The sequence below is a fragment of the Leuciscus leuciscus genome, assembly GCF_965113295.1.
Source record: "Leuciscus leuciscus genome assembly, chromosome: 2".
NCBI classification, from domain to species: Eukaryota; Metazoa; Chordata; class Actinopteri; order Cypriniformes; family Leuciscidae; genus Leuciscus; species Leuciscus leuciscus.
In genome coordinates, this window is record NC_138726.1 from 48,227,319 (window position 1) to 48,253,821 (window position 26,503).

General features: G+C 38.7%; 1 protein-coding gene across 4 annotated transcripts in view; it reads left to right on the plus strand.

Moving 5' to 3' along the window:
* syt7b (synaptotagmin VIIb) overlaps positions 1 to 26,503 on the plus strand; it is a 134,031-nt gene that overhangs the window by 96,119 nt on the left and 11,409 nt on the right. For 3 of the 4 annotated variants that reach the window (XR_014201715.1, XM_082154505.1, XM_082154507.1), the window contains one exon: positions 25,221 to 25,338. Coding sequence is in view for 3 of the 4 variants with exons in the window: in XM_082154505.1 (XP_082010631.1) it covers positions 25,221 to 25,338 (118 nt within the window). In the remaining variant the exon portion in view is untranslated. The remainder of the gene's footprint in view (positions 1 to 25,220; positions 25,339 to 26,503) is intronic. The other variant, XM_082154506.1, reaches the window with a different exon arrangement.

A 26,503-nucleotide genomic window follows, 5' to 3' on the forward strand; every position in this document is an offset into this window, starting at 1 on the left:
ATGTTTGAGCTTCAGCAAGAACCAATGCGGTTCATTCTTGTGTTACGCAGCACGTTTGAGCTTCAGCAAGAACCAATGAGGTTCATTCTTGTGTGTTACGCAGCACGTTTGAGTTTCCACAAGAACCAATGAGGTTCATTCTCGTGTTATGCAGCACGTTTGAGCTTTCGCAAGAACCAATGAGGTTCATTCTTGTGTTACGCAGCACGTTTGAGCTTCAGCAAGAACCAATGAGGTTCATTCTCGTGTTATGCAGCACGTTTGAGCTTCAGCAAGAACCAATGAGGTTCATTCTCGTGTTATGCAGCACGTTTGAGCTTTCGCAAGAACCAATGAGGTTCATTCTCGTGTTACGCAGCATGTTTGAGCTTCAACAAGAACCAATGAGGTTAATTCTCGTGTGTTACGCTTCCGCAAGCACCACAGCGATATTTTCAATTTCACAATAATACAATTTTTATTGTATTTTTTATCAAACAAATGCAGCCTTAGTGAGATTAAGACACTTCATTCAAAAAGATCTTACTAACATCAAACTTCTCAGTGGTACTGTATATTAGGCTGATTATAAATTATACAATTTTGTTCGAAATAATATACAAAAAAATTAAATAAACAAATAAGCAAGCTCTGTTAAATATCTTTGCAATCCACAAACACTCAAATACAAAAAAAGTCTCTCTTCCTGTCTTTCTCTTTCGCTGTCTCGCGCTCTGTTTGGGTAGGGAGCCTGTCAAAGCATCAGACTGTGATCAAAGCTCACCCTGGCCCTCCGGGGCCCGTCTGGAATGGTCGCCATGGAGAGTGTCCTTGCTCTACTAATAACTGCCTTCAATCATTCCACTCCGTAACCAGACCACTGTCACTAGGGCAACAGCAGGGTCACACCCACCCAGCCCCTGGCCTTTCAATGAGCTCCAGTGGACACGAGAACACATGATCATATAACTCATAAACCACACTTTTTGTTAATTGACACAGTAAAGCAGGATGGGAAAGTGTTGCGAAGAAAGACCTTTCAGTTTATTTAGTTAGTTACTCCCCAACCCTGGTATCCATTACAGTATGTCTTCCTGTCTCTCTCTCTCACACACAGCTCATAAAAGCCTACGTCATATTAAAAGAGAAGTGCGAGCCGAACTCTGTGTCCTCTGAGGATAAAACCAGAGAGGAAGAGTGAGTAACATCCTCTCAGACGGTGTCTTAACCTGCTCCCCTGATACCCGGGCTCTTCATCAAAGCGCTTGTGCTCTCCGTGTTAAAATAATCATGCTTCTTTACGCTCTCATCCTTCGCTGTTTTTCCTCCGCCCTCCCGTGGCCCAGTTTGAAATGAATCACGGTGTAACAGCGCCCCGAAGCCTCTCCATCGACCGCCGCCACTCCCCAAGAGCTCCACCGAATCAATCTGTTTGAAAAACAAGCTATTCATCAGCATAACTCCGTGACCATATCGCTCACGCAATATGAGAAATGCATCTGTATCAGTATCCACCTGCCACAGCTCAATTATATATTTCCATTATATTTTCCTGTGTGAGCCACTTATGAGTATGATTATAATAGCAGAAAGCTCATTCAGATGATGTGTGCTCATGAGAGGAGAGCTATATTACGTTTATGGATCGACATTGAGTAGCAAAGGCCATTTGGGTTTATGAATCAAGCAGCGTGGCATCAGATGTAGCCTGTACAGCCAGTGGCCCCTACTGAGTGTTCATGCATTTGGAGCTTATTAGAGAAATAGTTAAAGGGGTAATTCACCTTAAAATAAAAATCAAGTCATAAACTACTCCTGGAGTTGTTCTAATGCCGTATGCTTTCTTTCTTTTGTGGACCGCAAAGGGAGAATTTTTAAAGGTGCTCTAAGCGATGTCACGCGTTTTTTAGGCCAAAACATTTTTTTGTCACATACATCTCCATCTCCTCACTATCCGCTAGCCTGTCTCCTGAACACACTATAAAAAAACACGGTCTCTGTAGACAGCCCAGGCTCCACAAACGGCAAGAAAAACAAACTGGCCCAGCCTGGACCACGAAACATAACAAACAGTGTTCCAGCCAATAACCGACAAGAATGATTTGGGGGTGGGGGTTTGGGGGTTAGTGCGCTTGCACATGAAGGGGGGTGGAGGAGAGAGAAGCATGAAGAGGGAAGTTAGCTAAAGGAGAGATGTCCTAGACAACGACAACAGCTAACGTTAAAAACATTTATTCTTGAGAATTTTTATATGGCTGACACACAACCAAAGAGACGACGTTCCGATGAACAAATAACAAAGAATCGGGAAAAGGAAGAGGAACACGCGAAGTCCCAAATTTACATCGGAAAAGCGTTCAAAAGTTGGCGAACTTCGCCGGCAGAAGGGCTTCCAATCCGACATTCAGGTGGCTCTGTTTTTGCTGGACAGGTGGGTAAATCCAGTTTGGTTTTTCTAAATGGTTCATGACTGTTTCAGGAAGCACGGAGGGGAGGGGGGTGGGGGGAGAGGGGGACGGGATGAGGAGGAGGAGGAGGAGGGAAGGTCGAGCTAGCCTCCGTTTTGTTTGACAATACTTTGAACGTCAACAAGAAGTGACGTCACCCAACATCGCTTAGAGCATCTTTAAAAGGTTATGTCCTGCTCGCATTCGTCCATATGGCAGTGAATAGCGACCAGCATCAAGCTTTTTAAAAAAGACGCAAAAGTATCATAGATTGATCCCATGTGACACGTGTCGTATTTTGTTGTGGAGGAATACGACATAAAATTTACGATATGAAATTTTATGTTAATCCTGGGGATGATTAGGAGGCCATGGGGCAAATTTGGTCAGAGGGTTAAACCCCTACTCTTTTTCCAAGGGACATCCTGGGATTTTTAATGACCACAGAGAGTCAGGACCTCGGTTTAACGTCTCATCTGAAGGACGGTACTCTTTGACAGTATAGTGTCCCCGTCACTATACTGGGGCGTTAGGACCCACACAGACCACAGGTTGAGCACCCCCTGCTGGCCCCACTAACACCTCTTCCAGCAGCAACCTGATTTTCTCAGGAGGTCTCCCATCCAGGTACTAACCAGGCTTAGCCCTGCTTAGCTTCAGTGGGCAACAAGTCGTCTTGGGCTACAGGGTGATATGGCTGCTTAAGTGCACGACTACAGGACGTGTGTGTTTGTGTGACTTTGTGCATTTCACACAATTGAGCACTATATGCTTATGCAGTGATATGATTTATGAGGATTTGAGCTACAGTGATGGACTAATGCAGGCAGTTTGGGTAATGGTTAACCATTGGTTGCTTTCTCAAACAATGTGTCCTAATCATGTGACATAATATCTGATCTGAGTTGCCTATAGCTTAAGAGCAACAGATTCACATGGGTTTTACATACATTTCATAGATGTTTTGTGTACAGAGATTCACAGCATTTCATCCCCACAGATTAAAAAAATTACAGTTTCCCACCATAATAAAATATTGAGGCTTTTACTCCTTACAGTGAAGATATATACATAGTAGTGTACTGTAAAAAATGTATAATTTAAAGTATAATATTAATATTACACACTCTCTCTCATATATATACTCTATATGTGTGTGTATAGCCTAATTACAGTCTTATTTTTTATTTTAGATTACAATAGTTATTATTATTTAATATTTTTTTATTTTACAGTATAATAGTAATCTTAAGTAAGTAATACATTGTTTTATTTTTAAATAATAAATATTAACATTTTTGTTTTTAAATAATAATAATGCTAAAAATATTTAATATATTACTGATATTTTACATAGTATTATTGATATTGTTGATAATTATTTTCATTTACAGTATATTGTTACAATAGTTGTATTTCTCTTATTTTTAATTGTATAATACTACTACTATTATTATTCATTATTATTAATATATTTTACAGTACAATAGACATCTTAAAATAATAACATTTCTGTTCTTTTAAATAATAATTATAATGCAAAAAAAAATTATTATGAATATTTTACATTATTATTGTTGTTGTTGTTATTACTAAAACAACAGTGTGAATGCAAAGTTGACTGAGATACACAACTGAAGTGAACTAAAGAGATTCGAGTCTTTAAAATTCAAGTACAGTGTTACTGTAATAAAATTTTTGTTTTACCGTATTTCACTTTGTAGTTAGCAACAAATGAACTTTTTATTGTAAAAGTTGATTTGTTATTCATCCTGGCATTATAATATCCACCTAGTATGATGCTGACATAATGATCTACTGAGTTGGTGTGTTCCTGTAGAGATGTGTGGTTATACTCTGATGATGTAGGTAAAGGAAATGAGGTATTCTAGCCAGAAACCTGGGCGGCACTAGTCTCAGGCCCAGACGACCGCCCGTGGACCACATGCAAAGTGTCCGTGACAGCCAAGTAAAGTCATTTGTACAGCAACAATCAGAAAGGGCAGCACAAATTTCACAGAAAAATCTATTTTATGGCGTTTGTCAGAAGTGTGGCTTGTGAGAAAAGAGCTGCCTGGTTTAGCCTGGGTCTCTGTCTGGAGAGAGCGAGTGAGAGAGAAACAAACGTTTCCTCTTCAAGATGTCCCTGAAGTGGACCCCTCGACTGCATCATGACATAATGGATTCGAAGTGTTTTAAGGTGTGTCGTTTCCCAGTTTGCTGTTCCTGTCATGTATTTTTGTTTGTCTGTGGTGCTGGAATCATTGCAGCGGAGACACACTGATTTGTACACGGGAGGCTGGGTACAAGTGATGATCCCTAGATATCCTGCTATTGTTGAGCAAACTGCAGGTAGGATTTAGGAGGATAAGAACAAAGGGTTGATAACACAAATCCTTTTACTATATTGGTTTCTAATACTAACTGGTTTCATTGATACTGTCTGAGCGATTTAAAGGGAGATATCACCCACAAATGGTAACCTTGACATAATTTATTCACCCTCATGTTGTTACAACCCTGCATGACCTGTATATTAAAATTATTTGAATAGATTTTAAAATGTCATTTATTCTTGTGATTTTCAGCATCATTACTCCAGTCTTCAGAGTCACATGATCCTTCAGAAATCAATATAATAGGCTGATTTACTGCTCAAGAAACATTTCTTATATGAATGTTGAAAACAGTTGTGCCACTTAATATTTTTGTGGAAACCATGATACATTTTTATTCAGAATTATTTGATGAATAGAAAGTTTAAAAGAACAGCATGTATTTGAAATGGAAATCTTTTGTAATCTTATAAATGTCTTTACTGTCACTTTTGATTAATGCGTCCTTGAGGAGTAAAAGTAATTTCATTGTATGTGTGACAGAAGTGGCCAGAACATTCCTTGCGTTTACCTTTTGGGTTTTATAGAAGAAAGAAAGTCATACAGGTTTGGAATGACATGAGGGTGAGTAAATGATGACAGAATTTGTTTAATTCCTTTAACACTGTCATAACTTTGGACTCTCACAGTTTTACCTTAAGTGATATTAAATGTCGACACTTTTGTCTGCTTGGGCAATCCGATCAGTCATTCCAAAGATTAATGAAGGTAAAATATCCAGTTTACAGGAGATCAAACACAGATTTCATGAAAACTGCCCACGCATATCCAATCGGCCCCTCTCCAGGAATCTTCCTCACCGCTGTCCTCCTCATTGTTGCCAGATTCACTGCTGTGTGTCATTTCAGAGCAGAAGCATCGTGCTGAGACGGACAGCTTAAGTCACTGTCAGACACACACACATGTTTCCCTATTTCCCTCTTGCGTTCACACATACACACGTGTGCACAGATAGCGATGGAAGCACTGAGCCAGAGAGGCAGGGCCGGGCTGGCTCAATATCATCCTCCTAGTGATATGGAAATAAAGACCGGCCAAGCATGACAGCATTGGGCTTAGTGAGCTTGTGCCTACACACACACGCGCACACAGGACATAAATACAGCTTTAACAGTAACACTCTCCAGCCCGTTTGGCGACAGGGTTGACGGAAGAAGACGGGTCGTTAGGCTACATGGTTCAGAGCTCCGCCGGTGCGCGAAGCATATGTGTCCGACAGGTCATCGGCATCTTTTATAAGGGATGATGGTCTAGTGCACTGGACTGTATCAGTCTAGGGTATACAATGAGCTCTGTTACATCATTCAGAGCTTTAGTGCTGTAGATCAGCTGTTTTCGGCACCTATATGTGTGTAAACTGTGTGAGAAAAATTGCAAGTGTGATATTACAAAGGCAGAATGTTTCCTAAATTAAATATTTTTTTGACTGTCATGTCAATATTTGAACGCCGAAACAAATGATTACAAAATGATCTGCAAGATATGTATTTTGTATTGTTGTATTGTTTGGTCCTAATTTTAGAGTAATATTAGCTGTTTAAATCTGATGAAAAATATTTTTAGCTTAACTGAAATTTATGTGCACAGTACTTCTCACAATAAATATTGTTCCAAAGTAATTTAACAGATAATATTGTCTTGAAACCCCAGTGAGCAGCGACCGTGGCGAGGAGAAACTCCCTAGAAAGATCCAAAACAGAAGCACAAATGCAAACTGTTCTCCTGATACATGAATTATGTATTTGTGTCGAAACGAAGCAGATACTTTTTACATTACATTTTACAAGACTTATTTTTACTTTCAAAGTTTGGGATTTTCAATAGAATAAAAAGTACAGTTTTTAATCTTATTTATCCGATTTTTTAGAAAGCATGCATTAAATAAAAAATAAATAAACTGTACAAATCGGATAATATTTTTGTTAAACAGAGCAAGTTCAATTTGTCAGCCTATAAATTACATTTTGTAAAATCTTTTTTTCCTCTCTTAAAATTTGTTGTGTTATTTATTACTGTATCCCCATGGAAGCTTGTTTCCGCCACAGCCTAAAACATTTTAAAAGATATTTGCGACTTTTTATCTCACAAATTGCGAGTATACATCTCGCATGTCAGAATTGCGAGATATAAAGTCAAAATTGCGAGATATAAACTGTACGTAAGTTTATGTTTATATCTGGCAATTCTGCCTTTAACACGCATTTGCGAGTTTATATCTTGCAATTCTGACATCTTTTCTCAGAATTGTGAAATATAAACTCGCAATTGCGAGTTATAGGGCCCTATCATACACCCAGCACAATGCGGCGCCAGGCATGACGCAAGTGTTTTTTGCTAGTTTCAGCCCGACGTAGTCATTATTTTCACGTCCTGCGCCACGTTGTTTAAATAGCAAATGCATTTGCGCCCAGTTGTGCGCCCCTGGGCGCGCTGGTCTGAAAACGAGGTGTGTTCAGGTGCATTGTTGGCGCGTTGCTATTTTGAGGCAACTGAAATAGACTGCGCCATTGACCAACACAAACCTGGTCTAAAGTCAATGCTGCAGTATTTATTTATTTTTGTTGTGTAAAAGGCGCATTAGTAATATTCTCCTATAGGCGGGTGCACAACGCGTGTACACTCTGTTTATTACACACACATGCAGCAGCACACAAACATGCCAAATATTAAAAATAAAAGGATTACAATGTAAAAGATTATTATTGTGTACATAAAGATATGGTGGAATCCGGCATGTCCCGTAGATGGTGCGCTTTAACTTCAAGCACGAGCAGATCCGTTTCCTCGCTAGAGAAGCGTTCAGTCTTTCCGATTGCAAAATCCGCCATGTAAATTCTGCCATGGCGCGAGCGCAATGAAAGATGAGACTCTGATTGGTTTATAGCACGTTACGCCCAAAACAGACCCATTACTTATTAAGAGAATTCATGGATTTCATCAGGTCCCTTTCCACAGGTGTATTAATCAAGCACAATGCAGTCTGCATTCATAATCTAGTTGCTTGATTTTAAACACCTGTGGAAAGGGACCTGATGAAACCCATGAATTGGGACAACCCTTTTAGACGCCGACCATTTTTCACGTCATTAAACTAGCAAAAGTGGATTCGGACATGCCCTAACTGCACTTGCGCCCTGCGCTTTAGACAAATGCGCTTAGATCGTTAAAATAGGGCCCATAAAGTCCAATTCTAAGGGAAAAAAGACTGACCTTTTTCCTCAGAATTGTGAAATATAAAAAAAAATCCACTTTATAACCACTTTATCACATGCAATTGCGACTTCATATCATGCAATTCTGACTTTATATCTCCCAATTGCGTGTTATAAAGTCAGAATTGCAAGATATAAACATGCAATTCTGAGAAGAAAAAGTCCGAATTGTGAGTTTATTTCTCGCAATTGCGAGTTTATATCTCACAATTCTGACTTTATATCACTCAATTCTGACTTTATAACTTTATATAACGCAATTCTGAGGAAAAAAGTCAGAATTGTGATATAAAAAGTCGCAATTATCTTTTTTATTTTTTATTCTGTGTCGGAAACAAGCTTCTATAGTATCCCACTTAATCCCAGGTTGCACCAGGACGATTAACCTTGTAATAAATAAAAATAAATAATAAATTGTATCCGTTTAAGACAAAATGAGTGAATCTCTCAAAACCTTTTAAGAACATGTCTAGGTCATATTTCACCCCCAAATTACAAAAGAGAGATGGGAAATTAGCCCTATTTTAGGACATTTTTACACAGATATTGCAAATAGCATTCTCTTTACTGCAACTTAAAAAAAAAAAATATATATATATATATATATATATATATATATATATATATATATAATGAATATTATTGGTATTGTTTATATTGGTGCTGTATTACAGTAATTAGAAATTGTATGGAAAATGTGCATAATAGTCATGAAAAAAAATTCCACAATGTAAAAAACCTAAGTGGTCTTAAAATAGGCTTCATTTATCAATTCTATCCTTTATTTTTTATGAAAGAAAATTAAATGTGACCCGAGTATATTTTCATGTAATTCACCCTGTATCAGGGTTGCCAGGTTTGTGTAACAAAACCATCCCAATTGCTATTCAAAACTCACCCAATCGTGTTCCAGGGGTAAAAATTGCATTCTGTGTGTCACATGTGTGTTGGTGTCAAAGGGCGTTTAATTGTGGAGGAATATAGACTAATTGAATTTCAAATGAGATGTGCAGCAGCAGCTGTCCAGCTAACTAACAGTGATGCGTGATCAAATGAAAACAGCAGACGGGGAGATGTCAGTCAGCGGCGTCTGCACCTGCTCTCTGGACGCTTTCATCCAACACCATTTAATAAAGGAGATGGTGGCCACAAAATTATACATAAAATTTGACGCACAACAAGAGCAGCACATGGATGTGTCACTTTTGATCGATTCTGGGTAGTTGATTGGGTGTGGTTGCTATATGGATGCTAGGGTGTTCTGGGTGGTTGCTAGAGTGTTCTGTAGTTGCTAGGGTGTTCTAGGTGGTTGCTAGAGTGTTCTGGGTTGCTCTGTGGTTGCTAGGGTGTTCTGGGTAGTTGATATTGGATGCTAGGGTGTTCTAGGTGGTTGCTAGCGTTCTCTGTAGTTGCTAGGGTGTTATAGGTGGTTGCTATGTGGTTGCTAGAGTTTTTTGAGAGGTTGCTTTGTATTTTCTAGGGTGTTCTGGTTGGTTGCTTTGTGGCTGCTAGGGTGTTCTGGGTGGTTGCTCTGTGGTTGCTAGGGTGTCCTGGGTGGTTTCTAGGGTGTTCTAGGTAGTTGCTTTGTGGTTGCTAGGGTGTTCTGGGTAGTTGCTAGGGTGTGGTTGTGCTGTGGATGTTATGGAATTATACATAAAATATGACGCAGAACATGGATGTGCTGTTATCTGAAATAAAAAAACTTGGACACAGTCATCTCTGATAATAGATCACTCTAAATTGTAATGTAGACATGCATTTTCTGTAAAGCTGCTTTGAAACAATGTATTGTGAAAAGCGCCATACAAATAAATGTGAATTGAATTGAATTGAATTTGATGCTAGGGTGTTCTGGGTAGTTGCTAGGGTGTGGTTGCTGTGTGGATGCTAGAGTGTTCTGAGTAGTTGCTCTGTGGTTGCTAGGGTGTTCTGGGTAGTTGCTAGAGTGTAGTTGCTATGTGGATACTAGGGTGTTCTAGGTGGTTGCTAGAGTGTTCTGGGTAGTTGCTAGAGTGTAGTTGCTATGTGGATACTAGGGTGTTCTAGGTGGTTGCTAGAGTGTTCTGAGTAGTTGCTAGGGTGTTATAGGTGGTTGCTGGGGTGTGGTTGCTATGTGGATGCTAGGGTCTTCTATGTGGTTGCTAGAATGTTATGGGTAGTTTCTAGGGTGTTATAGGTGGTTGCTATGTGGTTGCTAGGGTGTTCTGGGATGTGGCTGGGGTGTGGTTGCTATGTGGATGCTAAGGTGTTGTAGGTAGTTGCTCTGTGGTTGCTAGAGTTTTCTGAGAGGTTGCTTTGTAGTTGTGTTCTGGGTGATGGCTGGGGTATGTATTGTGAAAAGCGCCATACAAATAAATGTGAATTGAATTGAATTGAATTTGATGCTAGGGTGTTCTGAGTAGTTGCTAGGGTGTTATAGGTGATTGCTATGTGGTTGCTAGAGTTTATCTGAGAGGTTGCTTTGTAGTTGTGTTCTGGGTGATGACTGGGTGTGGTTGCTATGTGGATGCTAGGGTGTTGTAGGTGGTTGCTAGTGCATACGCGATTAATAAAAAAAAATGTGACGGTTATTTTCAGTATTGTTTTTTCCGATTAGCAGTTGCAGCCCTAGAAATACTACAAGCAGTATGGTGGAATGCTATTCTGAACACAACACACTGTGTTCGATGCATCAAGGTTTTAATGACTATCCTTGGTTTACACCAAATTCAGAACATGGTTTCTTTTATGTGTTTAGTGTTAAGCTTTTCGTGTAGTGAAAGAAACGTGAGTCAAACTCTCCACATATCATCCCATCATCAAGCAATAATGTGATTTGTCACCAGTGGATCCAACAGCTCACTCATATGTGTCCGGCTTTCAGTTCTCCACAGGCGGTTGGATTTTCATGCGAACATCATCCATCATGCAGCGACGGCTCTGGCGTCTCTCCTCCAGTCTGTCCACATGTTGACAGTTTAGCTCCATGCATCATGCACATGTGTATCAACACGCCTCCACATTGTCATGCTCATCTCTCACTCCATCCCTGCCTCATATGTTCACTGCTTTTATTTCCTCCCACCCCATTGCCCCAGCCTTCCCTTCAGTCATCCATCCTGGTCCTCTCCTTCTTCTTCCTCTAAATTTATATCATTTTATCCCATCTAACAGCACGTTGCTATATGTGGCGCATTAATATAGATTTATGTTGATGTGTGTCAGCTATTTTACAGCTTTAAATGTGACTCATTCAACCAGAAAGTTATCTGGGGCTTTCCATGTCAAATCAACCAAATTTCAGAAACTTCCCCAGCTAAAATTTTTATTTTTGTTAATATTTTTTCTGTAGAAAGACAAACATCATGCAAGAAGAAAGCCAAAATATTAAATGTCATGAATGTTTAATGACTGATTAATCCACTAATTTGTAAAGGAGGTCAAAATGACAATTTTCACCTGAGATTTGGAGCCAAATTACAGGGGGGTAAAAATAACTTTAGAAAGATGACAGCTTCATTATTTTATTTTTACACTGAGATTGGTAGGTCTATTAGTAAAATCTGCTAACGGAGAAAGTTCAAAAATGGGAAAAAGCACTTCTTGTGCACTCTACAAAACAGTGGATTACTCAGTAAATATACATTTATGACATCTACTATTTTGGCTTTCTTCTTCATTAATGTATTTCTTTCACCAGAAAAAAAGAAGAAGATCAAAATCAAAAATTTAAGCCGGGGACCTCTAGCTGAGTCGACACGGGATGACCCATCTGTTTTATAACATTAGTTTTCCTATTTTTAATGTTTTGTTTTTGACTTCACTTTCTGAAGTACTTTACATTTTTTGCACCGATGCTAATTAATGGGAATTTGATGTGAAAATAATTTATTTTGGTTTTTAATTTATTGGATAATCCAAAAGCAGACATACAGTACTGTTCAAAAGCTTGGGGTCAATAGGATGACCTTCTTTTTTTAAAGAAAAGATGCATTAAATTGATCAGTGACAGTAAATAATCTATTTCAAATAAATGCTGTTCAATGCAGAATATTAGAATGATTAATGAAGGATCATGTGACACTGAAGACTGGAGTAATGATGCTGAAAATTCAGCTTTGCATCACAGGAATAAATAACAGAAAATTCAGCTTTTTTGGGAGGGAGGGAGGGAGGGGGGAGGGGGGGCAGTTTATTCAAGAATTTGTTTAAATTCCAGCATGAATAACAATATATTGTGAAAAGTAGAGTGATATAAAATGAGGTGTACAGTGATATAAGGTTTTTGTCTGTGCTGTATACTGAAGTGGTGTCTGTTGGCATGCTGAGTGGCGGTGAGCTGTCAGGCCACATGAGTGTCAGGCCCACGAGCTGAGGAACGTTTCATCTGTATCTTCAGTTCAGAGCAGGACACTCAAACATCTCAGAGGAAACAAAACACAAATATGTACACTGATACAGTAAACACCTCATTAGTTTACTTCTACTATGACAGTTACAAATAACCTGCCTGACGGCCACAAAAACACACGGCCAGTTTTATATACTCTGTGTAATATGAATTAATCATAAACTACATTCATTGACTGTCATATACTTTAGTGATAGATTCTGGCCGTTTTGCAGTAGACTTTTTTTTTTTAAGAAATACGTTTATTAATAATAATAATACTATTATTATCCCAGCAAGGATACATTAAATTGATCACATCAACACAGTAAAGACCTTTATAAACTTACAAAAGATTTTTATTTCAAATAAATGCTGGTTGTTGTTTTTTTACTTTCTATTCATCAAAAATCTTGAAAAAAATATATGATGGTTTCCACAAGCAGCACAACTGTTTCCAACATTAATGATAGTAAGAAATATTTCTTGAGCTACAAATCAGCATATTAGAGTGATTTCTGAAGGATCATGTGACACTGAAGACTGGAGTAATGATTCTGAAAATGCAGCTTTGCATCACAGGAATAAAAATTATTTTATTTTTTTTGCACTTTTTTTTACTGTATTTTGATCACATAAATGCAGCCTTGGTGAATATAACAGACTTAAAAAACATTAAAACATCAGTAGTGTATTACATAACCTATAACATTTTTAATAATGCAGTGAATTAGATACTTTACTAATAATAAGCTATATGTGACCCTGGATCACAAAACCAGTCTTATGTCGCACGGGTATATTTGTGGCAATAGCCAACCAAACAGCTCGATGGTGTTTTAGGCCCCCAATGGCTCCTTAGAGGCAGCTAACCCTACCCTCAACCTTAAACCTACCCATCCCCTCGCTGCCTGGAAGGCGCTGTTGGGGGCTTAAAACACCAAGGGCCCTATTTTAACGATCTGAAACGCAAGTGTCAAGCGCAAAGCGCAAGTAACTTTGTGGGCGGGTCGCGGCGTTGTTGCTATTTTCCCGGCGGGATAAATGCCTCTTGCACCCAGCACAAATCTAAAAGGGGTTGGTCGGAAGTAGCTTCATTATTCATAGGTGTGGTTTGGGCGTAACGTGAAATAAACCAATCAGAGCGTCATCTCACATTCCCTTTAAGAGCAGGCGCGCTTGTTCTAAAGTGGATTCCTATTATAACGGCGGATTTGCCAGACGCGCGCCAGGAGCGGTTCACAGCCGAGGAGACCGACATTCTCGTCAGGGACATTGGGGATGGAGAAACCCACCCAAATTAACTTCGGTTAAACAGGCGTATGATAATTTGGGTAAATGTGTAAGTTAGATGTATGCTTTTATAATAAATTGTCTATCTATCTATCTATCTATCTATCTATCTATCGTAATAATGTATGATTTGCAAAAATGAAAACTGCTGCTTCTGTGTAGATGAGAGAATCAAAGTGCGCGCTGTGCACACGCTACATTGATTATGGCCAAGCATGCGCCCTTAAAATAGCATGAAAAACATGCGCAACGCGCCACTGACTTTAAACTATTTTTTCCTGGTTAGTGGCGCAATTGTTTTCTAAACCTGCAAAATAGCATGAAGGAACGTTTGCGCCGAAACACGCCTCCTCTTTGCGCTGAACCGCCCCCGGGAGCGCAAGTGTATTTCCTAGCTTACCGACGTGCTTCTGTGGAGGGAAAAGTCCGCTTTGCGCGGGTGCAAAATAGGAATGATACATGCGTCGTGTACAAAGTCAATTGCGCTGGGTGCAAGATAGGGCCCCAAGTGCCAACAATTATAGATTTTTCTTTTATGCCAAAAATCATTAGGATATTAAGTAAAGATCATGTTCCATGAAGATATTTTGTACATTTCCCACCTTAAATATATAAAACATTTATTTTTGTGAATGGATGCAGCACTATCGCCAATAGAAATGGACAACTTTAAAGGTGATTTTCTCAATATTTCGATTTTTCTGCACCCTCAGATTCCAGATTTTCAAATAGTTGTATCTCGGCCAAATGTTGCCCTATCCTAACAAACCATACATCAATGGAAAGATTATGTATTCAGCAAGATGATGTATACATCTCAATTTAAAAAAAATTACCCATAAGACTCGTTTTGTGGTCCAGGGTCACATATTATATTTCTTTTAGGTACTTTACCTATAAAAGTTATTTTTATATTTATTATATTTCTTTATTTTTCTTTTTTCTTTGGAACTTGGTGAACACAAAACCATTTATTCATTTCAAATGATGAGATCGTATCATGGCCGTCCCATCTCAAACTCTGGGCCGTTTGTTGTGTCCCGAACCAAAGAAACCCCCAAATTAGTAACGAAACCCAGTTTGTCAACTGGTTTTGGTTAAGTAATGCATGACACATGCATATTAAGTAGTCATGTGCTTAATGAGTGTCCATTGCTGTATGTTTTACATTTACAGTTGCAATTCCAGGGCTGTCCAGGACTACATCCAAAATCATGCTCTAGTCCTGGAGGCACCTTTTCACCCTTACTGTGGTGTAGGTAAGGTGAACAGAGACCCTGTAACATGGATTCAATTAGACAGCAGGGCCAGATCGGGCCACTGAGCATGTCCAGGCGATCCCAGTGCGGACTGAGAGGAGAAAGGGTTGTTGTAGAAGAAAGCAAAAACAACAGAATCTTTCTAGATTTATCTGTAGTAAAGAAAGACCTGCTGAAAGAGCAACATCTGAGCAGTAAAAATGTTTCTCTGGGGAGCGACAGAAGACCGACCGAAAGGACAAAGTCTAGTGTCCAATGAAACATCTCAGTGATTTTAACCACAAAAGCCAATGGGGATGTTTCTAGCCTTTTGTTAAAAATGTCGCTTTGATATTTTGGTCCAAAAACGAGAATGAATCCCCTATTCTATTGCAAACGCCCATGTGTTTAAAAGCTAGAATATTCTTTAAAAAAAACACAGCGCTTCCTCCCACACACATCCTCAACACTTCTTCACCATGCACACAATTATCAGCACGATTTGCTGCTCTGAAGAGCGCTGGCTACTCTAATGATGCTCTGGTTTGTTCCTCTGTTTGTCTCTCCCACTCTCTCTGACATTTGTTTCAGAGATGATATCGCCTTTCTGCTGTGTGGCCGAATTGCCAGTAATGATGATGATAATTGCAGACTGATTTACTCCCTTGAATTAATGATTGGTGGGTACTTGGAAGCATTACTTCAAAGTAAATGTCAGTAAAACAACATTTGATGAGTGGCCAAATGTCCCTGGGACTTTCACGGCCTGGTTTCGGTATGTTTTTGGAGCAGTCTTTAAAAGGTGCAGACAGGCTCTGAAATTAACTTTGTCATACCAGCCAATGGCAGAATTGAGGGTTTTTTTCTTTTCTTTTTTGCTATGATAGTGAGATTCTGCTTTTCTTCTTTGCTATGATAGTGAGATTCTGCTTTTCTTCTTGTACATTTGCGCTGTTTTGGAATGATTGTTTGAATGCATTTGCTTACTGGATCATTGGACTGAAAACTTTTAAGTTTACCGGCTTATAATGTCCGAATTGCAAAGAAACGAAATCGGGTTAAAGGGTTAGATTAGATGTCGACTCCGATAGCCTCGTTGTTAGCGTGCCGACATAGAGCGCAACTGCGCTTCCGGCGACCCGAGTTCGATTCTCAGCTCAAGGTCCTTTGCCGATCCTGTTCCCTTCTCTCTGTACCCCATGCTTTCCTGTCAAAATCTCTACAGTCCTATCCAATAAAGGCACAAAAAGGTTATAAATTTCCTCCTAGGGTTACAGGTGCTTGCGTCGTTGTAGATGCTCAGTTTGATAAAATCCCGACTCTCAAGATCATCTATCTGCGTGATGTAATGTTAATGACATCATTTTGCGTGCTTCATTAATTTATTTGCATTATTTACGGTAAATTATTTTAACACATTAAGGATTTTTTATTAATTGCATGTGTTAACATGTTAAAGGGATATTTCACCGCTGGAAAGATGAATGTTTATTTAAATTGTGTCATTTATGTAGTAGAAATGTGAAATTATTTTAGAAGTTGGTGCCTTCTAGACTGAGAAAAGCCAGAAAATGTATTTTTGGCTCATGTGGATGAAAGACAACAACTCCCAGAATGCACTTGCTTCGCTGCCCTACGAGGCCACTCCCAAGCCACGCCTACCGGTTACAGAGGGCAGTATCGGATGAAATGATACAACTAGGCTACTAGTTGACTCGAAACTGAAAAGACGCCGTTTTATCGTGAGATCCCCCTATGGGCGGGTTGAAAACGTGGAACTAGCTCCTACTACTGGCTGTAGTCTCTCGCCTCTGGCCAAAAAAGCATCCGATGATGCAAAATGACGATTTTTGTGTCATCTGAGTTTTTTTTACAGACACACAATACAGAAATCTCTCGTCTCAGGGGGACATGAGGGAGGGAAGCACGGTCATTCGAAAATACTACCGGGTTTCTACTGATACAAAGCTTAATGCTAATCGGTGAAGTATCCCTTTTACCTTGACAGCCCTAATATATAGCCTATAATAAGCCAGGGGTGGTGAACTCCGGTCCTGGAGAGCTATTGTCCTGCAGAGTTTAGCTCCAAACCTGATAAAACCTCCCCTGCCTGTAGCTTTCTAGGCCTTGTCCACACTAATACGTCTTCGTTTGAAAACGCATCTTTTTCTCTCCGATTTGGCCTTCAGTCCACACTTTCACGTTGTAGTGTGAACGGTCAAAATGGAGGTATTTAAAAAGATGACGCAAGTTTAGTCATGTGATGCATATTGTACCAATAGATATCATGTTTATACCGGTATTGTGAATGTTATGTGCTTCACTTTCACACAGTTGCTAAAATATGTTACTTTGCACACTCTTCATATCACAGTCCTGCAAAGATGACAGAAAATTTACTCACAAGTGCTGTCCTGAGGCAATACATGAGAGCAGTTGTGTTTTAGACCAAACATATGATGACTGAGGGTGACCTGGACGCTTCAGTGAATGGTGAGATATTTTAGCTAAATAAAATGATCCTGTCAGAAGAATTGCGAGATAACTATTATTTATTTTTCCGTCTGTATCATCTCCGTGAGCTTTTGTGAGGTTGAAACGTGGGAAAACGCTAGTGTGGACGGAGAGCGTTTTTAACGAAAATGCTGTTTTCAAATGTATCCAGATACATGTAGATGAAGAGACTTTTTGTCTAGAAGTTTTTGCAAACGCCGCCAGAAGCTGAGAAGAGCTTAATCTAACATCAGAACAATGTTATCTCAAAGCTCCTGTATCTGTCAAGACACTAAAAGCTCAAACTGAGTTAATAGCAGCCATGCGTTGATGTTGTTTTGTTGTTGTTTTGTAGAGAGATTTAGTGCTCAGATTTCGATGGAAAGGATGCTAGGCGTGTCACGTGTGCATGTGTTTTATTTTTGTGATTCAGGCCTCAATTAAAGCCTGGAATTGAGATGAAAGGGCAAGTTCAGCAAAACCATTTACTCTGCTTCATTGTTTTTCAAATCTATATCATTCTTTAGTGGAAAATGTTTTCCAGTTGTTGTTGTTTTTTATAGGGCTTATAAACATTTTAATTTGTAAAATTAGTACCTGAGGTTGATGATCAATATTTTCTTGAAGGTTTAGTGCCTCCTTCATCAACCATTTGTTGAATTATTGTAAATATTTCTAATTGCATGTTTTCTATCTTTAAGGGTTTCAGATTATTTTGTGTCTCTATCATTCTTTCAGTGTTAAGCATTTAAAAAATGGCACTGGCATAATGTCGGGCATGTTCTGTGTGTTTTTGTGCACAACACAGGTTATAAATAATCACCCAGCTGGCCATCTCCTGTCACCCAGAGAGGCTTACGTCAATCTAGACCCAGACTGTATTTTGTACCTGATGTAATTGTCATGGAACAATATATTCACATTCCTGTAGGTCACTTTGGTAAGAAACCACCCGCCAAGAAAATGAATATGAATGCAAATGCAGTCGTTTTGTGTTGCTTTTAGTCTAATGTTGACCTTAGCATCACAATAGAACCCCTGAAACACTCTCTCGAAGGTTATAACAACCTAAGCAGAGTGCGATAATTAAAATCTGATGCTTACACAATCTCCATCCAACCCTGCGGGAGACATTAATGCAGTGAAAGCAGTGATGACCTCCTGATCTTCCACCAATGGAAGGAGTTTAGATATGAAAACCTTAAGTAATAAAGGCTGCATCTCTTCCAAGTTGCCCTACAGATACTCGTTCATGGTTATGTAAAAATCCACAGGAAACCTTGGATATTGCATAATTGATATAGTGGGAGGAAACTTATAGGGACTTGGGATGTGCAGCTAAATATGTGTCTTGGAAAGTCTGAAAGGAACATTGTCAGTGGGCTATATGTAAGAATTTTCATGTATTAATCGCTTTTGTGTGAACAGCTTGTAAAGAAACGTAAAAAAAAATGAGACCTTCCCCAACTTCCTGTAGGTTGTCTTCAAAAGCCAGACTGATTTTTATGTGAAGGACTCCCGGTTTCGCCTGGGAAATCCAAAGGATGTGACATTTACATACGCTCCTGAGAAGCTCTCTTCTGTACAATGACATATGAAATTAATGCTTATACAATGTTCAGGATAATGCCGAATGAGCCATTCTGTACCGTAATGTCATAATTTGTCATGCAAAGAAAAGCAATTAATTCAAACCATAGTCTCACTCTTAGGTGTCTGGTTGCAGCAACAAGGAAACAGGATCTCTATACAGCAGTCTTTATTAATCATAAACTTTAAACTTACAGAAATGCTCAGGAGATTGGGAAACACAGGACAGAACAACCAGGTCAAAATCAACGACAACAGATAACTAGACAGCACAAGACTCAGGCTTAAATACACAGGTGATAGGGAGGAAATAATAGACTGATTAACAAGATAATGAAAGACACACAGCTTAACCAAATGAACTAATGAAGACTGTGGTCATGGAAACAAGGAGTGGCGGGAAACTAAACAAAATGAACACACAAGGAAGTCCAAAAACAAACAGACATGTAACACTCACATAGCCAGATCTAGGATACGTTTACAGGACAACAATATGCTTAAAAACAAAGAAGTTTTTCCTTTGAGTTTTCCACGTGCAGACGACATCATTATCAAAGCAATCCCCATTCTCACGGATCCGCGAAAACGACTAACCTGTATTCTGCTGCCAGGCCACATCGCAATGATCAAATGCTTTCTTATCTGCCGCTTTCTCACCGCTGTCATTTTTGTGTTGTGTGTTTATTTTGTTATTGAGAGGAAAGTGCGCAGCACATAACGTCGCTCTCAGCCGTGTGGACGCTGGCGGGATGTTCGCTGTATTTCCAACTTTTTACTTCTAAGTGAAGAGCGAAAAATAATTTTCTGATGAGTATATTGGGGCCTTGAATCACGTTCAGTCTCTCGTACATTGAGTGTGAGCATGAGCAATATGTTGCTGGCTGCAGTTCACTTAACGGCCACCGGCGTCACTAATAACAAGGGTTTCTGAATTCTAAATACAGTATCCCCTTTAATGCACACTCTTGGTAATATAATTTATATTTGTATGTTTTTTCGAAAAAATTGATATTGAGGCAATGTTTTATGCCAGGGGCCCATCTAACAAATATATGATTGTATATAAAAAAAATTCTATTGTGATGTATATCTGAGTGAAACTGCTTCTCGAACGAGAAAAATGTAGGGTGGATTTTGTGAAAAACATTTTTCATAAATAATTTGTGATGAAATCAAGTTAATTTTGACTTTTAAGGATCCAGATAAAGTTAACTACATGTAGGACTGATTGATCTGAGACTTTTGAACAAATTTCCGTCATGTCACTCTGAACATAAGGAGATGGTTTCCCAAGCAGCTTTTATGGTCACTTTTAACCCCTCGGACACTGACCGTGCCGTACCAGTCATAGTTACAGGAAGAGGAAATTACTCTTCCAGGACTTCTCTTACGGAGACAAATTCAGACAGGGTGTTGAAGAAATGATGACTGTCGCTGTCTTCTGTGTATGTGTTTATGGTTGAGTGGATCATCACTCTTCAGACGGTGTGTCTGTCTTCCCCTCCATGAGTCTGCCTGTCACTCTCAAGCCAGTGATGAGCCATATCTCCCAGCATTCCACACACCAAGTGCTCTTGCCTTCTCTCCAGCCGTTGCCGTGCCAACAGCACTTGTTTCTTCTCCCTTTCTTTCCCCGGGGACAAAAAGTCAAAGGCGGCTATTCGTCTCCCCCCTCTGGCAGCCATATAACTACAAACTCATCATAGGTCTATTAGTGCTGGACTCTTTCAGTCCCTCTGTGACTTGTAATAACCGGAGGGGCGCCATTACTGTTAGCACACATTTGGTCACCGATTTTTCTATATAGTGTGTCAGTAGGGTTGAAAATCAAGAACCGGTTCTTTTTAAGAGCTGATTTCAGTTTAAAAAAGAAATGGTTCTTGAATGTCTACACTTATCATGTTAAAGGAACATGAAAAACGTTTCTCGTATTCATTTGGGAATGAATTGTTTGCTTGAGTCTCATTTTTTATAATTAATGAAGCATGATGGTACTGAATCAAAGGTCATTATTTTATGATCACATCCAGCTAAAAAAAATCAAACTACAACCATTAGTGTATTGTGTTTTTTAAGGCTCGTGACACTCACTGTAATTCAGTGTAATTTCGGACTGGTTTGTTATGACAGAATATAGTTACAGTTACACATTCAGAACTGAGTTTTGTTTGGATAGATAGATAGATAGATAGATAGATAGATAGATAGATAGATAGATAGATAGATAGATAGATAGATAGATAGATAGATAGATAGATAGATAGATAGCACAAAACATACTCAAAAATGAAAGAAAGGAAATTAGGAACTTAAATACACCATGATGATCGTGACACTCACTGTAATTCAGTGTAATTTCGGACTGGTTTGTTATGACAGAATATAGTTACAGTTACACATTCAGAACTGAGTTTTGTTTGGATAGATAGATAGATAGATAGATAGATAGATAGATAGATAGATAGATAGATAGATAGATAGATAGATAGATAGATAGCACAAAACATACTCAAAAATGAAAGAAAGGAAATTAGGAACTTAAATACACCATGATGATCGTGACACTCACTGTAATTCAGTGTAATTTCGGACTGGTTTGTTATGACAGAATATAGTTACAGTTACACATTCAGAACTGAGTTTTGTTTGGATGGATAGACAGACAGACAGACAGACAGACAGACAGACAGACAGACAGATAGATAGATAGATAGATAGATAGATAGATAGATAGATAGATAGATAGATAGATAGATAGATAGATAGATAGATAGATAGATAGATAGATAGATAGATAGATAGATAGATAGATAGATAGATAGATAGCACAAAACATACTCAAAAATGAAAGAAAGGAAATTAGGAACTTAAAGGGATACTTCACCTCTGGAAAGATGAATGTGTATTTAAAATAGGTCATTTATGTAGAAGAAATGTGAAGACATTTTTGAATTTGGAGCTTTCTAGACTGAGAAAAGCCAGAAAATTTATTTTTGGCTTATGTGGATGAAATACAACAACTCCCAGAATGCACTTGCTTCGCTGCCCTAGGAGGCCACTCCCAAGCCACGCCTCCCGGTTAGAGAGCGCAGTTGAAAACAACAAGGCTAGGCTACTAGTGAGTCTCTGTGACGAGTTTGCCCGGGATATCGATATCGCCCCAAAATGTCCGGGATTCGGCTTTTGCGTTCTACAGTCGCCATTCATCATGTTTACTGTGGCGAGCAGGACGAGGCTGAGGGGCGCGGGAGAACGGCGCGAGGCCGGTGGCATGACTACTGAGACGCACCGGTCTCCTATCTCTCACAGAGGAGCGGGAATTTTCTTAGCAATGTTAAAACGCACATCAACCGATCACTTGTTTAGCGTTCATGTAAACACTACATTCAGATTCACCAATCGGAATGAATTCAGTTCGATTGAAACAAAAGGTGTGCATGTAAACAATGAATGGCGACTGCAGAAAGCAAAAGACGAATCCCGGACATTTTGGACGATCTCGACGGCCGGACATGTTCGGGAAAAAGAGGATGGTAACCCCTACTACTCAGCTTTCTCCTACTACTCAGCTTTCTCCACAGAACAAGAGCCTGTTAGCTTAGCTTCCAAAGAAAGACGGCTGATACTATGTGTACATTCTGTGAGTGAGATCCCACCTATGAGCGGGCTGAAAACATGTGGGATTTTTTCCTACTGGCTGTAGTCTTTAGCCTCTGGCCAGAAAATCCTCCGATGACGCAAAATGACGATTTTTTTTTCAGACAAAAAATACATAAATCTCTCATCTCAGGGGGATATGAGGGTAGAAAGCACGGTAATTCGAAAATACTACAGGTTTTCTACTAATACAAAGCTTAATGCTAAATCCTGAAGTATCCCTTTAAATACACCATGATGATCGTGACACTCACTGTAATTCAGTGTAATTTCGGACTGGTTTGTTATGACAGAATATAGTTACAGTTACACATTCAGAACTGAGTTTTGTTTGGATAGATAGATAGATAGATAGATAGATAGATAGATAGATAGATAGATAGATAGATAGATAGATAGATAGATAGATAGATAGATAGATAGATAGATAGCACAAAACATACTCAAAAATGAAAGAAAGGAAATTAGGAACTTAAATACACAATGATGATCGTGAATGAGTGTCCATGACAACAGATTAGTGGTGGGAAAAGGTCAGGAGAACAAATTAACACAGGAAAACAGGTGACTAAACATATACTGACAGAAAACGAAAACATAACTAACGCAACACGTGACAATCATCTTCATCTTCAGCCAATCCGTGACAAATACATAAGCACTCACTAGGTTTTGGAACAAAGCCTATGTTTGTCGGAGCAATTCACTCTAGGTTTTGTTTAGTATAGTTAGGGCCAATTGCTTCCTCAAAAGCACCAAAAAGATAATTAATTAAGTCATCATGGACCCGGTAAGTTCATTGAAAACTATTAAGAAACGATTAGGCCCTAAGTGAAATTGGAATATGTAATAGAATCATTAAATTCATTACAATTCCCTTCCTTAAACAGTCCGGATGGGAGTCCCATCAGGATGATTTTCAGACTCCATCCATCCACTGCTGTTTTCTCTTCAAAATTCATATGTTAGACTCTTTTGCTATGATTGTAATCTTGTTTGTGCTTTGGCTTTCTTTTGATCTGAAAATTCTTTAACAGGAGAAACACAGTTTTATCTCACTGTTTTCCCTTCCTTTTATCTCTTTGCTGTTCTAAACTGAGTAAATACTGAATGTAATGCTTTATGGTATGTCTACTTGCCTCACAGCACCTTATTTGTTGTGTCTTTTCCTCATACACTTAATCTCAGTTAAAATATTGTTGGCTTCACTTTCTTTTCACTTTCACTTCATTTTTCACTTTCACTTCATTTTCTTGTTCTTGCCTTTATTATTGATTCCAAATCTCCACAGAACTGTAATGTTCTTGTATTACAAATATGGATTTATTACAATTACAAGTTTTATTAAATTTTTTAGCTTCCCAGTGAGGACAAATGTCTGACAGTACCTCAGTGTGGCATCACTCAGGCTCTGTTCCAAAACCTAGTGAGCGGCCTTGCTGTCTACTATAGGCAGCATCCATAATTGAAATGAAACCTCATCACTGAGTGATTTGGGACACTTTATATGCAGAGAGATTGCTGTTAGCTTTTTGCTAAGCTAATGGCACAGTTCTCTAAGCATTTTTTTTTTTTTTTTTTTGATTAATCTTTTTAGAAAAGCTTTTTGTATTTATTGAATTATGTTCAATATGTCTTTCATTTAACCCACCGTTAAACAGCTTCATAGTCCTTGAGTAAGATGTTTAAGAACTCATCCAAAAAAAAGAAAAATCTTCTGTACGATAATGTAATATTAGTGATACATACAAAGGTTTAGGGTCATTTAAAAAAAAAAGAAAATTAATACATTTATTCAGAAAAGAATATAAATTGTTAAATTGATTAAAAGTGCCAGTAAAGTATTTTACATTGTTTGTTGAACTTTCTATTCCTCAAAGAATAAAAAAAATAATAATATGTGTCTCTATTTCCATGCAAATATTAATCCGCACAAGGGTTTTCAATATTGATGATATTAAATGTTTCTCGAGCAGCAAATCAGAATATTAGAAGAATGATTTCTGAAGGATCATGTGACTGAAGTGATGATGCTGAAAATTCAGCTTTCCATCACAAAAATAAATTACATTTTAAAATATACTAAAATAGAGAAAAGTTATTTTAAATTGTAATAATATTTCACAATATTACAGTTTTTACTGTATTTTTCATCAAATAGCCTTCAGCCTTGATGAGCATAAGAGACTTATTTCAAAAACATTTTTAAAAATCTTATTGACCCCAAACTTTAGAAAAAGGAAGTGTATCCTGCTTCCAATACATTTTATTTTAGAATATTTTTAATTCATATAATAAAAATATTTGCTCATTTTGAATGGCTGTCATGGTGGTGTTGTTACAGCCTCTACCAGCACGGTCTAACAAGGCAATGTTTCCCAGCTGAACCCTGTCTCATACAAATAATAGCACCACAGAGCTACACTTAAGCAAAGTCAAGCAATGGACAACTTACAGGTGCAAATGAAGTAGTAAAATAGAAGAAAGTATTTTAACACTAGATGCTATAAAAGTGACACTTTTCTCTTGTGGTTCTTCCTCAGATCTAATAAACCCGGCAGCAGCCCCAAAGGTCAGACCCCAGATGAGGGCAACCGCCGGACAGACGCGAACTCTTCCGTCTCAGACCTGGCCAACTCCGTCACGAGTGATCTGGTGATGGTAATGTGAACCTGTGGCTGTGGACTGTTTTCTTTTTGTTTTTCCTCTCTAAAGTAGCACTAGATTTGATGGGAATCCTTTAAACACAGGGATGCATTGTGTGTAATTGGTGCGCTCCGTTACTGCAGTCAGTCACACGGACAGATGTGTCAAAGGCAACTTACCTCTAAAAAGCCGGTAATTAGAACTGGTACAATGTGCTGAAGGAACCGCGGATGACGGCCTTCACAGGGTCCGTGTGTCATTATGTGGGTGGTAAGGCGTTTTTAAAGAGAAGTGATGAGGGCTAATGATGGTGCTTCCTCTTTAGCAGCTTTGAGTCCCACTGGGGGGGATCCAGGCATCGGGGCATGGCGTGTCAAATTAAGCCCAACTTTCAGCCAAGGTCCTGACACGGATGGGAGTTCATTAATTCGATATGCCGCTGCTTGTCAGACCACTTTAAGTGATGGATTACTAAGGTGTTTGTAAAGACCACCAGCTGATCCCTAACTTTTCGCCCTTCACCACATATTAATGTTAGAATATCACAACTCGTTGGAAAGTATCCCGCCATCATTTTCGTCTCAATGTTTTGTAAATCATGTTTAGGCGGCAGGGTAGTCCGTTACATTACTGATTCAAAACAATAGCTACTAACTAACTAACATAAGTATTGTGAAGCACGACTCACAGTTGATTTTGATTGATCACACTAGCATGCTGTTAATCTAATACTGTGATACTCTCATAAGCAAACAAATACATAACACAAATATTGAATTTACAATTAGAAATATCTTTATGTTTTTGTATTTAAACTTGATAACTAGTGAGTTTGTGAGTGATTATGAATGGTTATATAAAAAGAACTGGATCTTAAAAGTCATGAATCAGATTCAGGGGTACGTTTACATGACAAAAAAAAAATTCCGTACAAACATTGTCAAATTGATCCCCTTTCACATCTGCGCCTATGACTAAAAACGCTGTATTATGCATGCCAGGGCAGTAGTTGGCGATGTCACTTTATAAAGAAACACTACACTGAACACGTAATATGTTTGCGCCTGATGTCACCGTTTCCACAAATTCACGTTTCTGTAGTGTCAAAAAACGTGCACTTTAAAACCTGTTTTCAAAAGTTTGCGTTTTCAGGCCCCCAAAACACTGTTGTCATGTAAAT